Raw genomic sequence first — 19,396 nt, forward strand, 5'->3', positions numbered from 1 at the left:
TTTCTATACTGAACTAAAGACGTTTAAACCTATAAATGATCAATACAGACTCATTTGGATCTAAAATCATTTTGCTTATCAGCTATGATATTGTCCTTTTCAAGCCACTTAGTCTTTAATTGAGTACATAAGCATATACTTGTTAGGAATATATGTTACAATGATACCAAAGGGTTTCTAAAATCCTTCATACCGCTCTTAGGAATAGGATGGATATATCGCTGTTCCACATAGCTGGTACAGTTCCATCTACAAAGCAATAGTTAATAATTCTGTGCGACAAATCAACTGAACTTACATTTTTTTAACACTTCTGCAGGAATATCATCCACACCTGTAGCCTTTCCATTCTTAAGTCTAAAGACTAAAGACTAATGGGATGTCTGGGAGTGAACCTTACATGTTTATCATTTATCCCATCCATTTCTTGAACTAGCTACTCCGAATTGAGCCATAATTCATTCACCACAGTCCTAAGGGGAAATTCAAACATATCCACCTATAATTCACGACTACTGCAATCTTGTCAAATAACATGTGCTTGACATCAGGTCGATTTTATTGATATCTTGTAATGACTGTTGGAATATTATCTATGCATTATCCTGTCTAAAAATCTAGATATATTTACAATATCATGTATGCATTTTTGAATCATTGTATTCCGGAGTGGTCTTCATATAAACTTCTTGACCAATCCGCTTCATGTACATTTTCAGAAAAACAGAACATAACATGGGAATACCGTTCGAATTGAGCCTCGCTCAATTTCCCTGTGCGCTGTGATTTTTTTATTTATTTTTTTAAATGAAAATTTTACAGGGACTAGCTGTGCTACCACAATACTTGTGTTAATTAATATTGATAACATTGAATGTTAAACCATTTTTACAGTTTTGTCTAATTTTAGCGATAATGAAAACTGAGTAGAGATAAGATAACAACGTCTTTATTACAGTTAGGAGCGACGCTTAGGTGTATGTTGTAACACCATTATCAAGCAAGTGATGTTGTTCATCCACAGATCTTATCCTCTCTCAATACTCCAACTTCTAAATTCCTCGCAAAGAAGATAATGATACTTGTTTTGAATCTTGCCATCGTACAAAATATTCTTCGCACAGTATTCAAGAAACAATGTAATATTAATATCATATTACGCCATCAATATATGTTGTGCAATATTTGAGAGGTTGGCGCCTGTCGGGACGGTGTGAGATGCTAAAACTGTTCTTGTATAGTCTAGTATCCTTTGGCTAGTGACAGCTACCACTGTTTATTCCCATTCAAGTTGCTAACGGTGTTTCATCTAAACAGTATTATGGGAACGGAAATTAAAACATTACTTCATTCGTTATGCTACCATTTTTGAATATATGTCCAAGAGATTAATCTGTTCATTTTTCCGTATTTTTTTTACGGAACTTATAGCTTTGTGTGGCATAAACGATCAAATAGTAAGATGACTACAATTAAAGGGCATTAATAACGAGAGGCTGTTCACATGTATGTACATCATATATGTATCACGTGAATCATTTCTGATTTTACTCGACGTAAGAGCTAGAAACGTTACCTACTTCCGGCGCAGCGGTTCTAGATGTTGGCGCTATCTAGATTGGGTCCCTGACACATGCAGCTCTATTTGATGGGTGTATTGTTCTTAATAAGCTGAACTTTTATAAATCTATTTTTTGCAAATATATACTAGTCACTCCAACTAATCATTGTTACTAAAATATATAGGATTGTTGTCGATAACGTGTCCATTCGTATGTCTGTTTCATGTCTGTTCTACTAATTATTGACACTAAGAAACTTGTACAATTTTTTAAATCATTACTAAACGTGTTGTACTTGTCTACATCTTAATTGAAAAGTGGGAGAAAAGTTGCTTACTGTATTTTGCCGCCTTTGATGGTTCTGATGATCAAGATGACAACGTCAAAATCGTAGTATTCAGGAGTCGATGAGGATTCAGGAGTTTTTGAATTGATGCAGAATCAAGGTTGGGGGTTATTATATGCCTAATAGTGCACCACGTGATTTATGTCCAGGCCCCCGTGACATGCAGTTGTCATGTGACATGTAATTAACTAATTGAATTGCAAAAACAATTCTGACAGCAAATAATCGCATCCACAACAACAATGCGTGGATGCAAAGAAAGAAACCATTTTAAACCCCTTTCTGTATATTTGTATTTGTATTCCTTTCTGAAACTATCATTCTACAAACAGTTGTGTTCACCGCCCATTGTGATACTTCTACTTAAGAAAATAAAAAAGGATGTTTATTTAGTCATTTGACATGCGTTCATTGTAAACAAAGATTAGTGTGAAAGGATTACTAAGTTTGTCATCCAGTATAATGCACTTCCTCGATTAGCATAATTAGAACAGAGTTTGTAATTAGTTATATCCTGACCAGTTAACCAAGGCAGCTACATCAGTTGTGATTTATGAATTTGTTGAATCTTAATAAATAAACGACCGCCTGTCTCAAAAATGCAAACGAACATTGAACACGCACAGTCGCAGATTTTCCTTTCGTACATTTGAGGGTGAACGTGAACGAAGCTGTGCAAGATGCTTTACAGCGATTTGTCTTCAGAACACATATTGAGCTCAGGCAAGTTTATTAATGATGATATTTTCATTCATTCATAGATATGGCGATCATGAGCGCTGACACTATATGTATTCGCAATAGAACATTTGGAAGACTAGACACAAATTGAGTCACAATATGACAACATCAAATCAAAGAATTTGTTTAATGCAACAGATTTAAGGCATTGAAATTGTACATTATTATAAAATACATGAGTGTCGCTACGTCTCATGTCAAATACATCAATGAATTATTTATAAAAAAAATTAATTTAATATTACTATGAATTTATAGCTAAAATTATGGAGTCTTGCATGTCGAGCCAACAAACTATAGTACATATTATTCACCTTGGAATTTCTGTTTACTGTGCTTGCGGTGGGGTGCACCCTATTCCCAAAATGGACAGTTCCAAATACTACTGCGTAAATACTAATGCCGATTTGGAGAAAATTACCAAATGAATGAATGCAAGTAAAACTTAATCCAGGGAAAAAGAAAACTGTTCAATATCACGTCAAAGTGTGCCCAAGTGCAAAACCTAATCTTAAAATGAAAGGACTTTGGTATTAATATTTCAGTCAGATTCTGATATTGGCGAGTTAACGAGGTAAGCCCTATGATTAATTGTCTTAAATACCTTTCTGGTGTCCACCGCCGTGAACCATACTCACTCACTCAGATAAATAACTCCTTTTACATCAGTCATGAACAAGCATATATATATTGCCAATATTTTGCTCCCATGTTTTGGATAATTGTACCAAAGAACAAGAATTAATCCTAGAATGTCTACACATAAATTCATTACGGACGTTGAAATAATGCCGATGAGACGTTAATTTTTACCTCGCCCACTCACTGATTACGGACTATTTGTGGGGCAATAAGAGGTACAAGCCACGTGAAAATGTAGAGTGAGACCAACGTAGCCATTACACCTTTTTACAAGATGGAAAACATCTTTGCTGTTAGTGATTACATATAAAGAAATCTAACCAATTAACAGGCTATACGTTGTAGAACTGAATGCTATGCCAAGTCATTCCTACCTGATACCATTAATAATTGGAATAGTCACCGGAAAAAGAGGATTATTAAACTTGGACAATGTTATATTCAGTTAAGCCATGATACCAGATTTTGTCACTTTAAACTTCCATCGGCTTAAAAAACACATCTCAGATAACACATCATGCATGCTCTTGTGGCTGTCACAATGGTACACTGCATTAATTTTTACACATGCCCCAACTACAATATATTTAGAAACGATTCTATTCTAAAGGTTAAGTGAGTTTCTAATCAGTGGTTTATTGGAAACAATTTGAACAGTGCCTAATTTAGCTATTTTGAAATCGGCCATGTACATCCGACGTTCGGGTGGATTTGCACATATATAATAACTAGTAGTAAGACTTAATACATACTTTGAGACACGTATTAAGTATTAAACAGTTAAATAGCTTTTCTTAGGAAACCCCTTTCCATCAACCGCACTGTTGACCTATCTTTTTTGTTCTGTTTTGATGTATTGGTGTATTATTTAATACAATATGTATATCTCCCCTCATCCCAATGTTAATAAAAGGAAGCTTGGTGGGGACTTTTGGGATATAAGAAATGAATACAGACTGCCATATTGTCTGAATGTCTTAACAATCACCGGGTGTGACCACGTAGACAGGATATCATTCGGGTTTCTCATAATTACTCCATGAGCATGCTTGGTATTGTAGCTTGGGGATATTAAATGTAAGTTTGTTATCAGAGGAGATTGATAGTGAACTTTTAGTACCAGTTAGATATGATATCTATATGACTTCTTTCTGTTTGACAAAGGATTAAGGGTATATGTGTGGGTAATCCTTCCACGCTGATGAAAGAAAGTCACTCTACTAGTTCATGTAATCTACGTCAAATAAGATCAGAACACATGCATTATTACAACATACTCAGGATACCAATAACAACGAAATGTACAAATTAACAAACATGATCAATATTATTATTACATGTTAATGCCATGTATGTAAATATAGCTATATAAACATATGTTTAATTTTTCAGCTTGTGTGAAGTCGTCCATAAATACAAGAAAACGTATATTTTCCCAAAATTATATTACCCTCAAAAGGGCAATTATATTCATGTTACATTTTTTCAGTCTCTTTTTTAATTCGAATTACGTAACATTTATGTTACTTTGATTTTATTAGACCCATGTTGTTGTTACAGACCCAGGGATTGACTAGGTTCATTACATGTCATAAAAGTGCCAGGACATAATATGGTGGCAATACATTCTCTAATTAACACCTGTCACAAAGGGACGGGCAATTTGGGTTTGTCCTCAGGGAATGTGTTATGCAATTTGTGTATTCACGAAATAACATTCAACAAATTATGTATATGGTCCTGTGATGTAGGATTGATGCATTCGTACTTTTTATAAATAAATGAATTGCATTTTTTTTCTTAACCGTGTGCGAAATACGCATAATGTCGGTAAGCGCAAGTTAAATACTGACTTCATCCCAAAATAAATCACAAACCCTCTCTTATAATTTGTATATTATTTTATATTTTAATTATGTAAATCACGTTCCTGTCACTTTTAAAGTAGAATACGTTAGTCACTCAACCAATTCCATTATTATTTTCCCAAAGATCAAAGATTAAAGCAGTTATCAAGATTTATTTTCCATATCTTTAGAAATACTTAATCTTTACATTGAAACTGCCATCATGATGTATTATTATTATTTTTATTATTTTTATTGATGTTCATATGGTTTGCACCCAACCATGCGCGTGCCAAATTATACAGCGTCAAGCTTTTAGAGCGCCAACTAAGTTTTCCAAAGTAGAAATTAAGCCAAATGAATATATATCAAGTTTCTTTTTGCTAGAACATATGCATGCTGTTGTGTTTTTTCAAGGTAATCTTCGTTCTCGCATTGATAACAATATTAAAAGAACAAGTATTATAAAATATAATACGGGAATATATTACACACGTTATTTACGCATCCGGTTGCTCATAATACAATTTTCCCCAAGGACTACCGTTTTACAAAACGCGATTTTCCGCGTTTCCGCCGAGATTTCACATTACAACAATGTATATCTACAATGAAACCGACAGCTCAGAACAAACCAAATTCAACACTTTTAAGTAGTGATAAAATAGTTTTCATCCTCTGTGCAATCCACTCTGTTGGCATATGTGCACGAGAGCATGTTACAAAACACATCGCGGCCTCCCCGTAAAACGAATCCAAGCTCAAACACTTTCAATACAGAAGTTACCGCCAATGCAATCACCCCCGACAGCTAATCCTCTCTGTGCATTTGACCATAAAGTCTACTCACATACCAAGTACCGCGCCAGGAAAAGTACCAGACGCCTCAACCGCTTACCTGTCAATATCATTGCAAGGACAGTATGTACTCCCGCTAACAGTGTGGAGTACTAATTAAACATTCCAGTAATGTTACCCGCCACTATATCAGTTTTTTGTAACTTCTGATACTATTTTGCACATACAAAACAAATATAGAGCAATACATAGCAATTATCCTCCTTTACCAACATATACAAAGAAACACAGTGCTCAACTTAAAACACTTCAATTTGCACATATATAATAATTATACACAAATACATAATAATTATCTCCCTTTACCAATATATACAAAGAAAACACAATATTTTCGTAGTATTTTTAAAAAATAATCTTTGATAATATTTTGCAGATGATTTTTCCCAAGGACTACCGTTTTACAAAACGCGATTTTCCGCGTTTCCGCCGAGATTTCACAAAATAACAATGTATATCTACAATGAAACCGACAGCTCAGAACAAACTAAATGCAACACTTTTAAGTAGTGATAAAATAGTTTTCATCCTCTGTGCAATCCCCTCTGTTGGCATATGTGCACGAGAGCATGTTACAAAACACATCGCTGCCTCCCCGTAAAACGAATCCAAGCTCAAACACTTTCAATACAGAACTTACCGCCAATGCAATCACCCCCGACAGCTAATCCTCTCTGTGCATTTGACCATAAAGTCTACTCACATACCAAGCACCGCGCCAGGAAAAGAACCAGACGCCTCAACCGCTTACCCGTCAATATCATTGCAAGGACAGTATGTACTCCCGCTAACAGTGTGGAGTACTAATTAAACATTCCAGTAATGTTTCCCGCCACTATATCATTTTTTTGTAACTTCTGATACTATTTTGCACATACAAAACAATTATAGAGCAATACATAGCAATTATCCTCCTTTACCAACATATACAAAGAAACACAGTGCTCAACACTTCAATTTGCACATATATAATAATTATACACAAATACATAATAATTATCTCCCTTTACCAATATATACAAACAAAACAAATTTGGATACACCATATATACAAATTTGTATATTTTTGTATATGTCATATATACAAACTTGTATATTTTTGTATATATCATCATTCCAATCTTGTATATCCTTTGGAAATATCATCTTTCCAAAGGATATACAAGCTTGTATATATGGATTTTTTTTGCAGTGTGGTGTGTGGCACCATTACAATTGAAAGGCAAATGAAGTGTATCATTCTACATTCTGTATGTGTTCTATGCAACATGGCTGTTTGTTTCACAAACAATAATTAAAAAAATATTATTTCCTTGATCTTATATTATAATTTCCACATTGCTCACTTCTTGTTCATAATTTTTGAGTAGGACACCTTTTGATTTTCCCTAATCTTTGAAAAAAAATTAGAAATGATATTGGTGTCAGAAGTGGGATTAATTAATGAATAACAGTCTTGGGGAATTCATATTTTTGAATAAATTTTGATAAATAACATTTTTTTTTATTCTTCAACTGTCAACAAATCTTGGCCATTCATACTTTATACATTACTTTGTTCTGCCATGGATAATAATTACAATCTCCGGTCACGCACAGTTGTAGCAAACACTCCTGAGAATGTCGAACCTCATGAGATTCCTACTAGTCAGGATTTTCAAAGTGATGACGTTGGTGGTTTGCCTGGTCCCTCTAGTGCCTATAGTGAAGGATATATTGGTCTACCTGATAGGCAGTCCTATGCTTATCCAGGACCTCAGCATGGCTGGTCTAATCCGTACATGACTACTCCAAATACAGAACCATTCATGGCCACTATTTTAACCCAATTGTCTAACTCTGTTTTGAGCTTGGCAGACCGTGTAAACGCAATGCCAGTCAATTCAAACACAAACTCTGCTGCTGGTGTAGCGTGGGTTTCGTTGCACTTACCAAAGTTCAATGGCAAAAATGCTTTTGCAGCTTTTGAAGCGCAATTTAAACTTTTAGCCACTCAGTCCAAATGGGATGATTTTCAATCAGCCCAGATGATGGGATGTGCCATGGATGGTATAACCCAGGAGTTCTATGCTCGTTTACCTGAACATGAGCGTCAGAATTACCAGTGGTTGTGTAGAACTTTGAGACAGCTGTATTGTTCTGTGCTGCCTGATGTGCGCAAGGAACAGTTACTCAATCGCGTCCGAAAATCAAATGAAAAAATTGAGGATCTAAGTGTCTTGTGAGGCATATCCAGATCTTCCTTATGAGTTGCAAGAACGCATGGCTCTTGATGCTTTCAAGCGAGCAGTGAGTAAGGAACTTCGTTTGCGACTTGTCAACCGTGGAGTTTCTACTCTATGACAGGCAGTTGAAACAGCACAGTTGTACGAATCTGTTGTTCTTCGGGGTCACATCACTCTGTGCAGGCTGTCAGTCCTTACCCATCTGCTGAGCTTCGCGTCAGGTTTAGTTCTGAAAATGAAAGTAAAAATAATGAGTATTTGGAAACAAAGTTGGATACTCTGACAACTCAATTACAAGAATTGCAGAAAACAGTCAGCCAACTGGCTCAGCTGCAATTGAATCAAGGCGCTGAACAATACAACAGAGGTCGCCCTCATTTGCGACAGACCAAAAGTCCCAGTGTTGGACGATCTCGTTCAGCAAGTCGCACACGATCCAACTCTGTGTGTCATTGTTGCCGACAACCTGGCCACTGGGCAGCCGAATGCCCTCAGAATAGATCTGGCTCCCATTCGGGAAACGCCAAGCCACCAACCCGGGCTTAGGTCGGGATTCGGTGGAAAATTGTGTTAAAAATATTGCCACAAAACCAAAACCTATGATTAATGATCAAGGGGAGGCAACTCCTAACATGACACAGGTCAATATTAGGCCTTGTTTTCAGATGGGTGATGAAGGTCATCTGATCAATATTGATATTAATGGGAATTATTTTACCCTGTTAATTGACACAGGAAGTGAAATATCACTTATCTCACCTTTTTCTTTCTGGCGACTTTCTCGAGAGGCATTTCCCTCAGTCCTGTTGATCTGAACTTGCGAGCAGTGAATGAAACGCCCTTTCCTGTTAATGGCATTTTTCAAGCTCCAGTCAGGTTATCTGAAAAGACAAACCCAGTTAGGGAAGAATTTATAGTGGCAGAAATTGAGAATAGTTATGAGGTGGATGGTATCTTGGGCATAGATATAATGCGCAAAGCTGGTGCTGTGGTTGACTTAGCCAATAATAAAATAAAATTGTACGAAAATTGGCTTCCTACATTTCAATCACAGAAAACAGCAATTGTCGCTGAAAATGTGGAATTGTCACCACAAACAGTATCTTTTGTAAAATTTAACCTGCCCTCAAGGTCACTAACTTCCTCTACTACTCTAGTTGAACCATGTAATGAGGTGTTAAATCCATTAGGATTACTTATGGGAAATGGTATTGTCAGTAAAGCACCATCAGCAGAACAATTTCTCCCACCTCTGGGAAAATACTGGCTCACTGTCACTCTGCCAAATCTGTCCATGAACTTCAACCTAGAAAGAAAACAAGATCAGTATGTAAGTTAAGCATACAAGGCACAGAGATTCCCAATTATCTTGCGGACCTCTATGATAGCAGTTCTAAAGATTTGAACAAGCAACAGCAACTTAACTTAAAAGAGTTACTTTGTAAACATGAGCACACATTTGCTAAGGATGATGATGATCTTGGCCACACTAGTTTGGTTCAACATACTATTGACACTGGCTATGCTCGACCAGTCAAACATGCGCCACGACGCCAGTCATTTGCAAAACAAGAGGCTGAACGCTCCAAGATTGCCCGCATGTTAGACCAAGGGGTTATAACTCATTCCACTAGTCCATGGGCATCTCCTACAGTCTTAGTGCAACGTCCTGATGGCCGTTACCGATTTTGCTTCGATTTCCCCGCTCTAAATTGTTTGAGCAAAAAAGATGCCTATCTGTTGCCAAGAATAGATGACTGTATCGACAGTCTCGGAGGTGCAAAACTGTTCTGCACAATCGATCTTCAAGCAGGATACTGGCAGGTAGAGATGCATCCCAAAGACCGAGAAAAAACAGCTTTTGTGACAGATCAGGCTTGTACGAGTGGATTGTCATGCCATTTGGTCTATGCAATGCACCTAGTGTATTCGAGAGGATTATGGAGACTGTCTTAAGAGGTATGCAGTGGATAGAATGTCTATGTTTTCTAGATGACATTATCGTCTTTGGTACCAACTTTGACTCAAGCACGTCTTGAATCTGTCTTTAACAGACTCAGAGATGCGGGCCTTAAGCTAAAGCCAAATAAATGTCACCTCTTTCAGACACAAGTCAAGTTCTTTGGACATGTCATTTCCTCACAAGGCATCCACACTCAACCAGATAAGATAGAGGCTGTACAAACCTGGCCAACTCCAAAGTGTAGGAAAGACATCCTCAGGTTCCTTGGACTTGCTAATTACTATAGGCGGTTTGTAAAGAATTTTGCCAAAATAGCCAAAATAGCAAGACCTCTTACCCGTTTGACAAGTTAATCAGTTGATTTTGAGTGGAGCAAGGAAGCTGATGTTGCATTCATGCAGCTAAAGCAATCACTCATCTCAGCTCCTATACTTGGATACCCTCGAGTAGACGGTCAGTTGATGATTGATACTGATGCTTCAGGCGAAGGGCTTGGCGCAGTACTATCTCAAGAGCAGGAAGGCCAAGAGGTTGTGTTGGGATATCTCAGCAAGACCTTCTCACCTGCAGAGAGAAATTACTGTGTAACAAGGCGTGAACTCTTAGCAGTTGTCACCACTTGTAGGCACTGGCATCCATATGCATTTTTTTTTTGACGACCGGTGATCGTTCGAACTGATAATTCAGCCGTAGCCTGGGCTAAAAAGATAAAGAAGCCTGTAAATCTAATGGCTCGTTGGCTTGAAGAATTGGGCAACAACGACTTACATGAGGTACATCGTCCTGGGCGAGTTCACTGGAACGCTGACGCCCTTAGTCGTAAACCTCCAGGTCCATGTTCCCAGTGCAAGAGAGAAGATGGTGCTTGCTGTGATCCTCCATCTGTTGAAGACAATGTCACATCCTCATTATGTGGGGCAATCACCAGATCACTATGTGCAAAACAAAAGTTTGACATTGACCCAGAACAAATGAAAACATTGCAAATGGATGACCCTGAGATCTCAATCATTTACAAGGCTAAAGAGGCCAATATTAGGCCTGATTGGGAAGAAATCTCAGGTAATTCTGAAGCATGTAAAGCATTATGGAGACAGTTTAACAGACTTTGGATCAGAAATGGTGTTTTGCATCGCAAATTTGAGACCAGTGATGGAAAATGATGGCATTGGCAAATCATTGTGCCTGAAACAAAACGTCAGTCGATAATATCGCACCACCATGATAGCCCGATGGGTTGACACCTAGGTGTCAATCCCACCCATGGCAAGATCCAGCAGTCATACTACTGGGTTAGAATGAAGCATGATGTAAAGAATTATTGTCGTCAGTGCGATAAATGTAAACGAAAAACCAAAACAATGAAAATGCAACCCATTTATTTTCCCCAATCGAACACAAACTACTGTTCTATTGTCTACTGTTACAGCACCTCTTTACTCTGCAAACTCACCTGTCTAACTAAACTCCCAGAAACTCCCATGTCCCAGTCATTAACAAAATCTTCACGGAAAGCACGTGCTTTCCACGAAGCAGGGTGTGTTTTGTACACTTGGATCTGATAATGACTGGGACATGTGCGTTTCTGCGAAGTAGGGAGCGTTTGTTTTTAAAACCCTCCCAAACAGGTCCACTTGAATGCAGTCCGGGAACCGATTCATTCTGGTTGTCACGGATGCATTCAAAAAATGGACGGAGGCATATGCAGTGCCAAACATTGAGGCAAAAACAATAGCCGCCAAGATTGTTGAGGAATGGGTGTGCCGATTTGGTGCTCCAGCTTTGCTGCACAGCGATCAAGGGAGACAATATGAAGCTCGTCTTTTCCAAGAGATGTGCAAATTGCTGGGTGTGGTAAAAACGAGAACCACAGCTCTAAGACCTCAAGCCAATGGTCAGGTCGAGCGGTTCAATCGCACACTGAGCACCATGCTAAGCATTTATGCAGATGGGAAACACAAAACATGGGATCAACACCTTCCGTTTGTAATGGCTGCTTATAGGTCATCGAAACATGAATCTACTCACTTCAGTCCGAATGAGCTAGTACTTGGTAGGGAGGTACGATTTCCCATTCATTTATTGACAGGGAACCCTAACTCTACCAACATGGGGGTTGATGACTATGTTTCTGACTTGCAGGAAAAGTTTGATCATGCTTTTACAACCGCTCGTTCCCACCTGAAACATGCCTCAGAGGTGCGGAAGAAGCGATATGACCTTCATTCAAAGCAATCAAACCTGCGAGTTGGTCAACCTGTTTGGTTATACAACCCAAACAAGACTATGTCAAAACGGAAGAAATTTGTCACTTGTTGGAAAAATGGTTGGGTCATTACAAAGATAATTGATGACATTACCTTTAGGATCCAAGATGGTCCAAACAATACACCTAGGGTGGTACATGTTGATAGACTAATGCCATACGAGGGAAACGATCCGCCAACTTGGTGGACCTGTGAAGAATTATAATGAAAGCGTTATGACAAAATCAATTACAGATGATTTCTGACAGACACAATTACATAAAATAAACTTGCAAATTAAAAAAATGGTCGCACTTAAGATGCTGACCTTATTTGCCTTGCCTGTTTTTAAATCTATAATCTATAGTAGAGATGCATGTTGGATGCATTGTACATGTAAGTATGCAGATGATGGAAAAGTTAATTAGTCAAGATAGTACCATCAAGGTGTTTGTGCTTGTCGGAAGCTTTCCCCACTAAACTTTTGTGTATCTATTTTGAGTAAATAATTTCTAGATATTTTTGGTGTTGGACCAAACCTAGGAATTATCATAACTTATAGTTTTGAAATGTTTTTATTGATGTTGGATTGTGTCAATATGATACAATAGATTTATCCCTATTATTCTAACAGGAATATGGAAGACCTTGAACTCAAAGTAGACGACAGGGAGTTGGGGAAGTAAGACGGAGACATTGAGGGGGCGCCAGGGACAAATTTAATTAAATTTCGTCCAGACATGACCTGTCTTGTGTGCAAGGAAGGAAGCTACAGGGAGAAACACCACCTCGATTCTCACTGGGCGCAGGTGCATCTGAGATTTCAGAAGCACTTTGCCTGCCCTCAGAGTGGTTGCCGAACATTTAAATCAACAAAAAGAGCACTAAAATTCCATGCCGCAAATGTGCATATGAAGACAAGAATAATAAATGCGGAAGTTGAAAAGTTTTGTTCGGGGGCCGAGATAAATATGGAGACAAATGCTGTGTTCCATTTCCGGGTTTGTAGCAAGCTGCCATTTTGGGCCACAGCCTGAGTTGAATTTTAGTTTTGTATCTCGTATTTAGGTTATTCAGTAGCTTCAACTCAATTTATTATCATCTAAATATTTGTTTTAATTATTGTTTGGAGACTTAGTTCAATTAGGCTTTTATTGCTTTGTGCTTTGCTATGTTTATTGTACCTTGTTTCGAATGAGTTCGTTGATGACGTCACTCATCAACAGTGACAGTTGTATTCAGTTGAAGATTTGTTTTGCATGAGAGTAGACGTAGATTGTACGACGCTTCGATTTCGGGTATGTTTATTTCTTTAAGTTTGGTCAAGTTGTAATTTATTCTAGTGTAATAATTATTGTTCATTGTTATATACATCTAATTACTATTAATTCAATAAATATAATTATTTATTGACTTCAATCACTTGTTGGTTGTATATTGGTGAAATTTATTTCATTAACTATGAGTGTTGGGGGGATTGAGGTTAACATCCCCAAGCCTTCCCCTGAAACCGTCACATTAACCATACATTTGGTTTCATTAATATCCTGGCTCAGTCCAATTGATAGTCTGGAAGTATTTCTGGTGATGTTTGGGAATGAGTGATGCTGGGAATAAAATGAGACAACACAGAAACGTCAGTGGACTTTATTTGTTGCTGTGAAAGGTTTACAGTTTGGAATTCAACATAGAACGGATGGCTTATGGATTGCACATGAACCTTCAACCTTTTTCCAGATAAAGGGTTACTCTCATTTTTACAATCAAACACCTTTTGACTGAACGCTTCCTATGACAGTTCAGGACGTCATCTACATAGGCAGTCGCTTGTATCTTGTTGGGGCTGCATTGCCTACCCTTTCCACAGACATCTCCATCTTTGAATAGGGATGTGCAGAAGTTTTGTCAAAAGGGAAAGTGTAATAAAGTGGAGAACAAGGTACTTATGACCATTGAAAATGATTTGTGTACACCTTGATGCCACTTTCGCTAGCAGCATCCTATCTATTTGAAAGCTGTGATCGTAGCTATCCAGGAGGCTACTCTTACACCTTGGGCTACCCTGTTATTGTTAGCATCCTTTTAGATGGAAAACTTGGCTAATATCCCAGAATATGGACGAAGGCACCAGGCCTTCCTGGAGGAGTCGCCCTGGACATAATGATGTGTACAAAACCATGGTCTGCATCTACCTTGCTGAATTGAAAGGTGGAGGAAACAGAAAAATATGGGCAGAAAGAGTTCATTTTCAGATCACCATCGGAGATCTCCAAAACATTAGGGTGTTATCTTCCTGATGGACGGAGATCATGTGGTCAATACTAACCAATGCAGCACGCCCAGCAGCATTTTCCCTGTAAAGGCTGTGGAGGGGGTCGAAGCGGGAAAGATCAAATCTGGCGGTTCTGGAAACTTCCGGTTTGGCAATAGAGAGCGCATCTGCCTGGGGGATTTCATTGTGTCTTTGGACCAGCTATTACTCTCAGATTCCTCTTCCAGGGGAGGAATTTCCAATGGGAGATCCTGCCATTTGGAATTTCCTCAGCCCCATGGTTATTCACACGACTAACCAATCCAGTAATAGCATCACTGCACAGCAGAGATGTCCTTAGTTTGCCGAATGAAAACTTTGTGGAGTTTTTTCTACGGTTATCGTGACTGCTGACATTCTTTTTCCTCTACGTACTACAGCATCGGACTCGATTGTGAGTACTGTTTATCTTGTAATTGGAGTTGGATCTAAGCGAAAAATCTACTACCAGGCCAACCTGACCGGTCCTTCACCATTCCACCAATCTCTACGATTGTGGGAGGGTGAACTCCTCTTGTACCCTGTACACGCACTAGGATTTTTTAACTGCCGCTTCGAGATTAGGCGTGGTCTGTGGAAACGGTTATTCCACTCTACATAGCAACAGTTCTATTAGTGCAAACATGGAAGGATGTTTTTGGAGGTCATGGTTTTCGGGGGGGCACGGGTGGCCCAGTCGTCTAAGGCGCCGCGATTCGCTGTGCAGAGTTGCGTCCCTTGGGCACGCCAGAAACCTATGATTGTGGGTTCGAATCCCGGTTCGCCCCGATTATGTTTCTAGGTTTGTCAGCACCATACCCGTGCTCGTGGGTTTCACCGAAGTGGTAAACGTCTGAGACCTGCATCACTTCGGGCTTTCCTCCCACATTAAGCTGACACGCCGTGATATAACTGGAATACTGTTAAAAGCGGCGTAAAACCCAACTCACTCACTCACTCACTCATGGTTTTCGCCAACCATTATCTTCGTGATGTGGCACTTGAAGACGTCAAATGTGTTTGTAGTTTTGCCCTTCTGGTAGTAGCCCAGCAGGTGACCAACCCTTAAAGCAAATAATGAACTGTCCAGAGCCAGTCTAACACGTCCTGATAGGGACACTTTTCAAGCTTTTCTTCTTTGGCTTGGTAACACAGTATGTAAAGATTTTAGCTTACGCTAATCTTCTTATTTAGTGTTGTTTACTTGGACTTATCCTCAATTCTCATGTTCTTTCTGTAAGTAAAGTTGAGCCAGCCCTACCATCTGGCGTTTTGTGATTTAAGCCATACAGTTCACCTTGACATCTTGTTGTTTGAAGGGTTTATAATTATTGAGGTTTTTGACATCTGAAGGTATACACATAACCATACTGTCTGATACAGTTCCATTAAAGAGTAATGCAGGAGAAATAAAAATTTGGATAAAATCTTAATATTTTTTACATTTGTATGCATATCCTGCATTACTACGTCTACGGACCCACCCATTGCAGACTTGTCTCCCCACTATAGCATTAGAAAAAATCTTTTGTTAGCTCGGGTGACGAGCAGGAATGGGAATTGGTTGTGACGTCACGATCTGTCACATGACAGCCGCGTTGGGTCCTGCAAAAGTGGACTTGAGATGGAAAAAAACACTTAATTCTCACCCAGGACCATCGTGAAGCGTTGTCTTCTTTGTCGTAAGGTAAGCAGTAGATGCATTAACGAATAATACAGGATAAGTATACAAATGTAAAAAATATTTAGATTTTACTAAAACTGATGTTTACATATTCAGGTTATCATAGGTGGGAGTAATTTTGATGTACTATAGATGCAGTGTATGTTTTGTATTTGCAGGTGGAGCTCATGGTCAGTAACCTGAACATCCAGGTAGGCAACCTGTGCCAGTTCCTTCCACAGGACCGTGTTGCAGAGTTTGCAAAAATGACACAGCAGGAGCTGCTTGAGAATACTCAGAAAGCTGTGAGTAACTGTCATTTTTGAACAGTCTATTTTCCAAACAGTTAATGTTGAATGATGTGATGTATATTCTGATAAAAGGATTTACAGTGTTCTCCCGAGAGTGTGGCATGAACTCATAGGTGTGAATCATTTTACGTGCCACAAAAATATCATACATGAGACATGGATCTTCCATAAATATGTATAGTGAAAGGTATATCCATCCATACGTTACACTTACAGAAATATAGGCATCTGAAATATAGTGCGCATGAAACAATTGTTTCTTACAATCCATTGAGTTGCGGGCACGCCAGAAACCTTTGATTGTGGGTTCGAATCACGGTTTCGACCCTATTATGTTTCTAGGTTTGTCAGCACCATACCCGTGCTCGTGGGTTTCACTGCAGTGGTAAAACTCTGAGACCTGAATCACTTCGGGCTTTCATTAAACTGACACGCCGTGATATAACTGGAATACTGTTAAAAGCGGTGTTCAACCCAACTCACTCACTCACCATTGAGTCTCATTGTCAGTCATCCTCCGTTCGTCTGAGCTTTAACTTTCCAAAGGCTTTTTGAAAAATACCGGGTAGTGCTGGTGGGTGGCCTTTTTATTATACCCACGACAAAATGTCGGGGGTATATAGTTATACCATCCGTCTGTCCGTCCGTCCGAAAACTTTGTCCCCGCGATTTCTCTTTAACTATTCAGGGGATTCATCTCAAACTTAGTACATGTAATCTGTGTCATATGGAGGGGTGCAGTCAAAAGAAAAAAATTGTTTTTATTAATTTTCCATTTTTATCCCCCGCCACGAAGTGGAAGGGGGATATAGGAATGGGTGCCGTCCGTCCGTAACATTTCGTTTCCGGAGCAGATCTTGAAAACCGTACCATATTTCTTCACCAAACTTGGCACATAGATAGGTCTAGTGGTGAACTCCTGCCTTTTTATCCCCCGCTGCGCGAAAGCGCGAAGCGGGGGATATAGTATTCACGACCGTCCGTACGTCCGTCCGTACGTACGTCCCACCTGTTTGTTGCCGCGATATCTCAAGAACTAAACACTGGATTGTTTTCATATTTGGAACTATGGTGTATATACAAACACCGCAGACACCAGTCGGTTTTGGTGAACTTGACCCCATTTTCAAGGTCACAGCAGGTAAATCTGCTTTTGGAGTTGGAAAACGGTGTTGCCGCGATATCTCAAGAAGTAATCGCTGGATTGTCTTCATATTTGGAACTATGGTGTATATACAAACACTGCAGACACCAGTCGGTTTTGGTGAACTTGACCCCATTTTCAAGGTCACAGCAGGTAAATCTGCTTTTGGAGTTGGAAAACGGTGTTGCCGCGATATCTCAAGAAGTAATCGCTGGATTGTCTTCATATTTGGTACTATGGTGTATATACAGGCGGGGGACATTTCGTCACTTCTGTGACAAATACTTGTGATAGTTTGGGATTTAAAAAAAAATTATTTTTCGAGTTTCCATGGCAACGACTTTGATTTAGACTGAAAATGGCGGTAGTCCTCGTTTCCGGAGCAGATCTCGAAAACCGTACTATATTTCTTCACCAAACTTGGCACATAGATAGGTCTAGTGGTGAACTGGTGCCTTTTGATAGTTTGGGATTTAAAAATTATTTTTTTTCGAGTTTCCATGGCAACGATTTTGATTTAGACTGAAAATGGCGGTAGTCCTCGTTTCCGAAGCAGATCTCGAAAACCGTACCATTTTTCTTCACCATTTTTTGCACATTGATAGGTCTAGTGGTGAACTGGCGTCTTTTGATAGTTTGGGATTTTAAAAAAAAGTTATTTTTCGAGTTTCCATGGCAACAACTTTGACTTAGACTAAAAATGGCGCTAGTCCTCGTTTCTGGAGCAAATCTTGAAAAACGTACTTTATTTCTTTACCAAACTTGGCACATAATGTCATCTCACAGTATTGAATACATTTCCTTTCTTGTTGGTAAGTTCTGCATTGCATGAGTGTATGTTCCTCCAAAAGTGTCATGGACACATTTGTTGCATTCACTGACCAACTTCATACAGAAACACAACTCATTACAAATACAACAGTGTAACTGATCTTAAACCTACTCAACTGTATAAACAATATATATATTCTTGTCAACCATACTCTGTACTTCACTTGCTTGATAATGGTGTTAGAACCTACACCGAAACCATCGCTCCTAATTGTAATAAAGAAGTTGTTTGTCCATATGTCTCATCCTTACTCATTACAAATTCAGTAACATATTCTATCATAAACTGCAGATGGAAAAACAACACCAGTAATAACTTTTTTTTTAGTGCTGCAATTAGGCCATTTACAAAAAGGCCCAGTGAACATAGTTCACAGGAGCTAATGCATTGCACACACCCGACATATCATATTGGCGGGGGATGTGAGTATTTCATGCTTGTTTTATGAATTTTTCAAACCCCTAACGTCCGTCCGAAAACTTTGTCCTCGTGATTTCTCTTAAACTATTCAGTGGATTCATCTCAAACTTAGTACATATAATCTGTGTCATATGGAGGGATGCAGTCAAGAGAGAAAACTTGTTTTTATTAGTTTTCCATTTTTTTATGAATTTTTCAAACCCTAACGTCCGTCCGAAAACTTTGTCCGCACGATTTCTCTTAAACTATTCAGTGGATTCAACTCCAACTTAGTACATATAATCTGTGTCATATGAAGGGGTGCAG

At 38.7% G+C, this 19,396-nt stretch overlaps 1 protein-coding gene across 1 annotated transcript in view; it reads left to right on the forward strand.

The window, feature by feature from the left end:
* LOC124118012 (structural maintenance of chromosomes protein 5-like) overlaps positions 1-19,396 on the forward strand; it is a 232,526-nt gene that overhangs the window by 12,962 nt on the left and 200,168 nt on the right. The window contains exon 4 of the mRNA XM_046480045.2: positions 16,563-16,688. Within this exon, the coding sequence (XP_046336001.1) occupies positions 16,563-16,688 (126 nt within the window). The remainder of the gene's footprint in view (positions 1-16,562; positions 16,689-19,396) is intronic.

This window comes from Haliotis rufescens, unplaced genomic scaffold (assembly GCF_023055435.1).
Source record: "Haliotis rufescens isolate VD_foot unplaced genomic scaffold, xgHalRufe1.0.p SCAF_1, whole genome shotgun sequence".
In the NCBI taxonomy this organism is placed as follows: domain Eukaryota; kingdom Metazoa; phylum Mollusca; class Gastropoda; order Lepetellida; family Haliotidae; genus Haliotis; species Haliotis rufescens.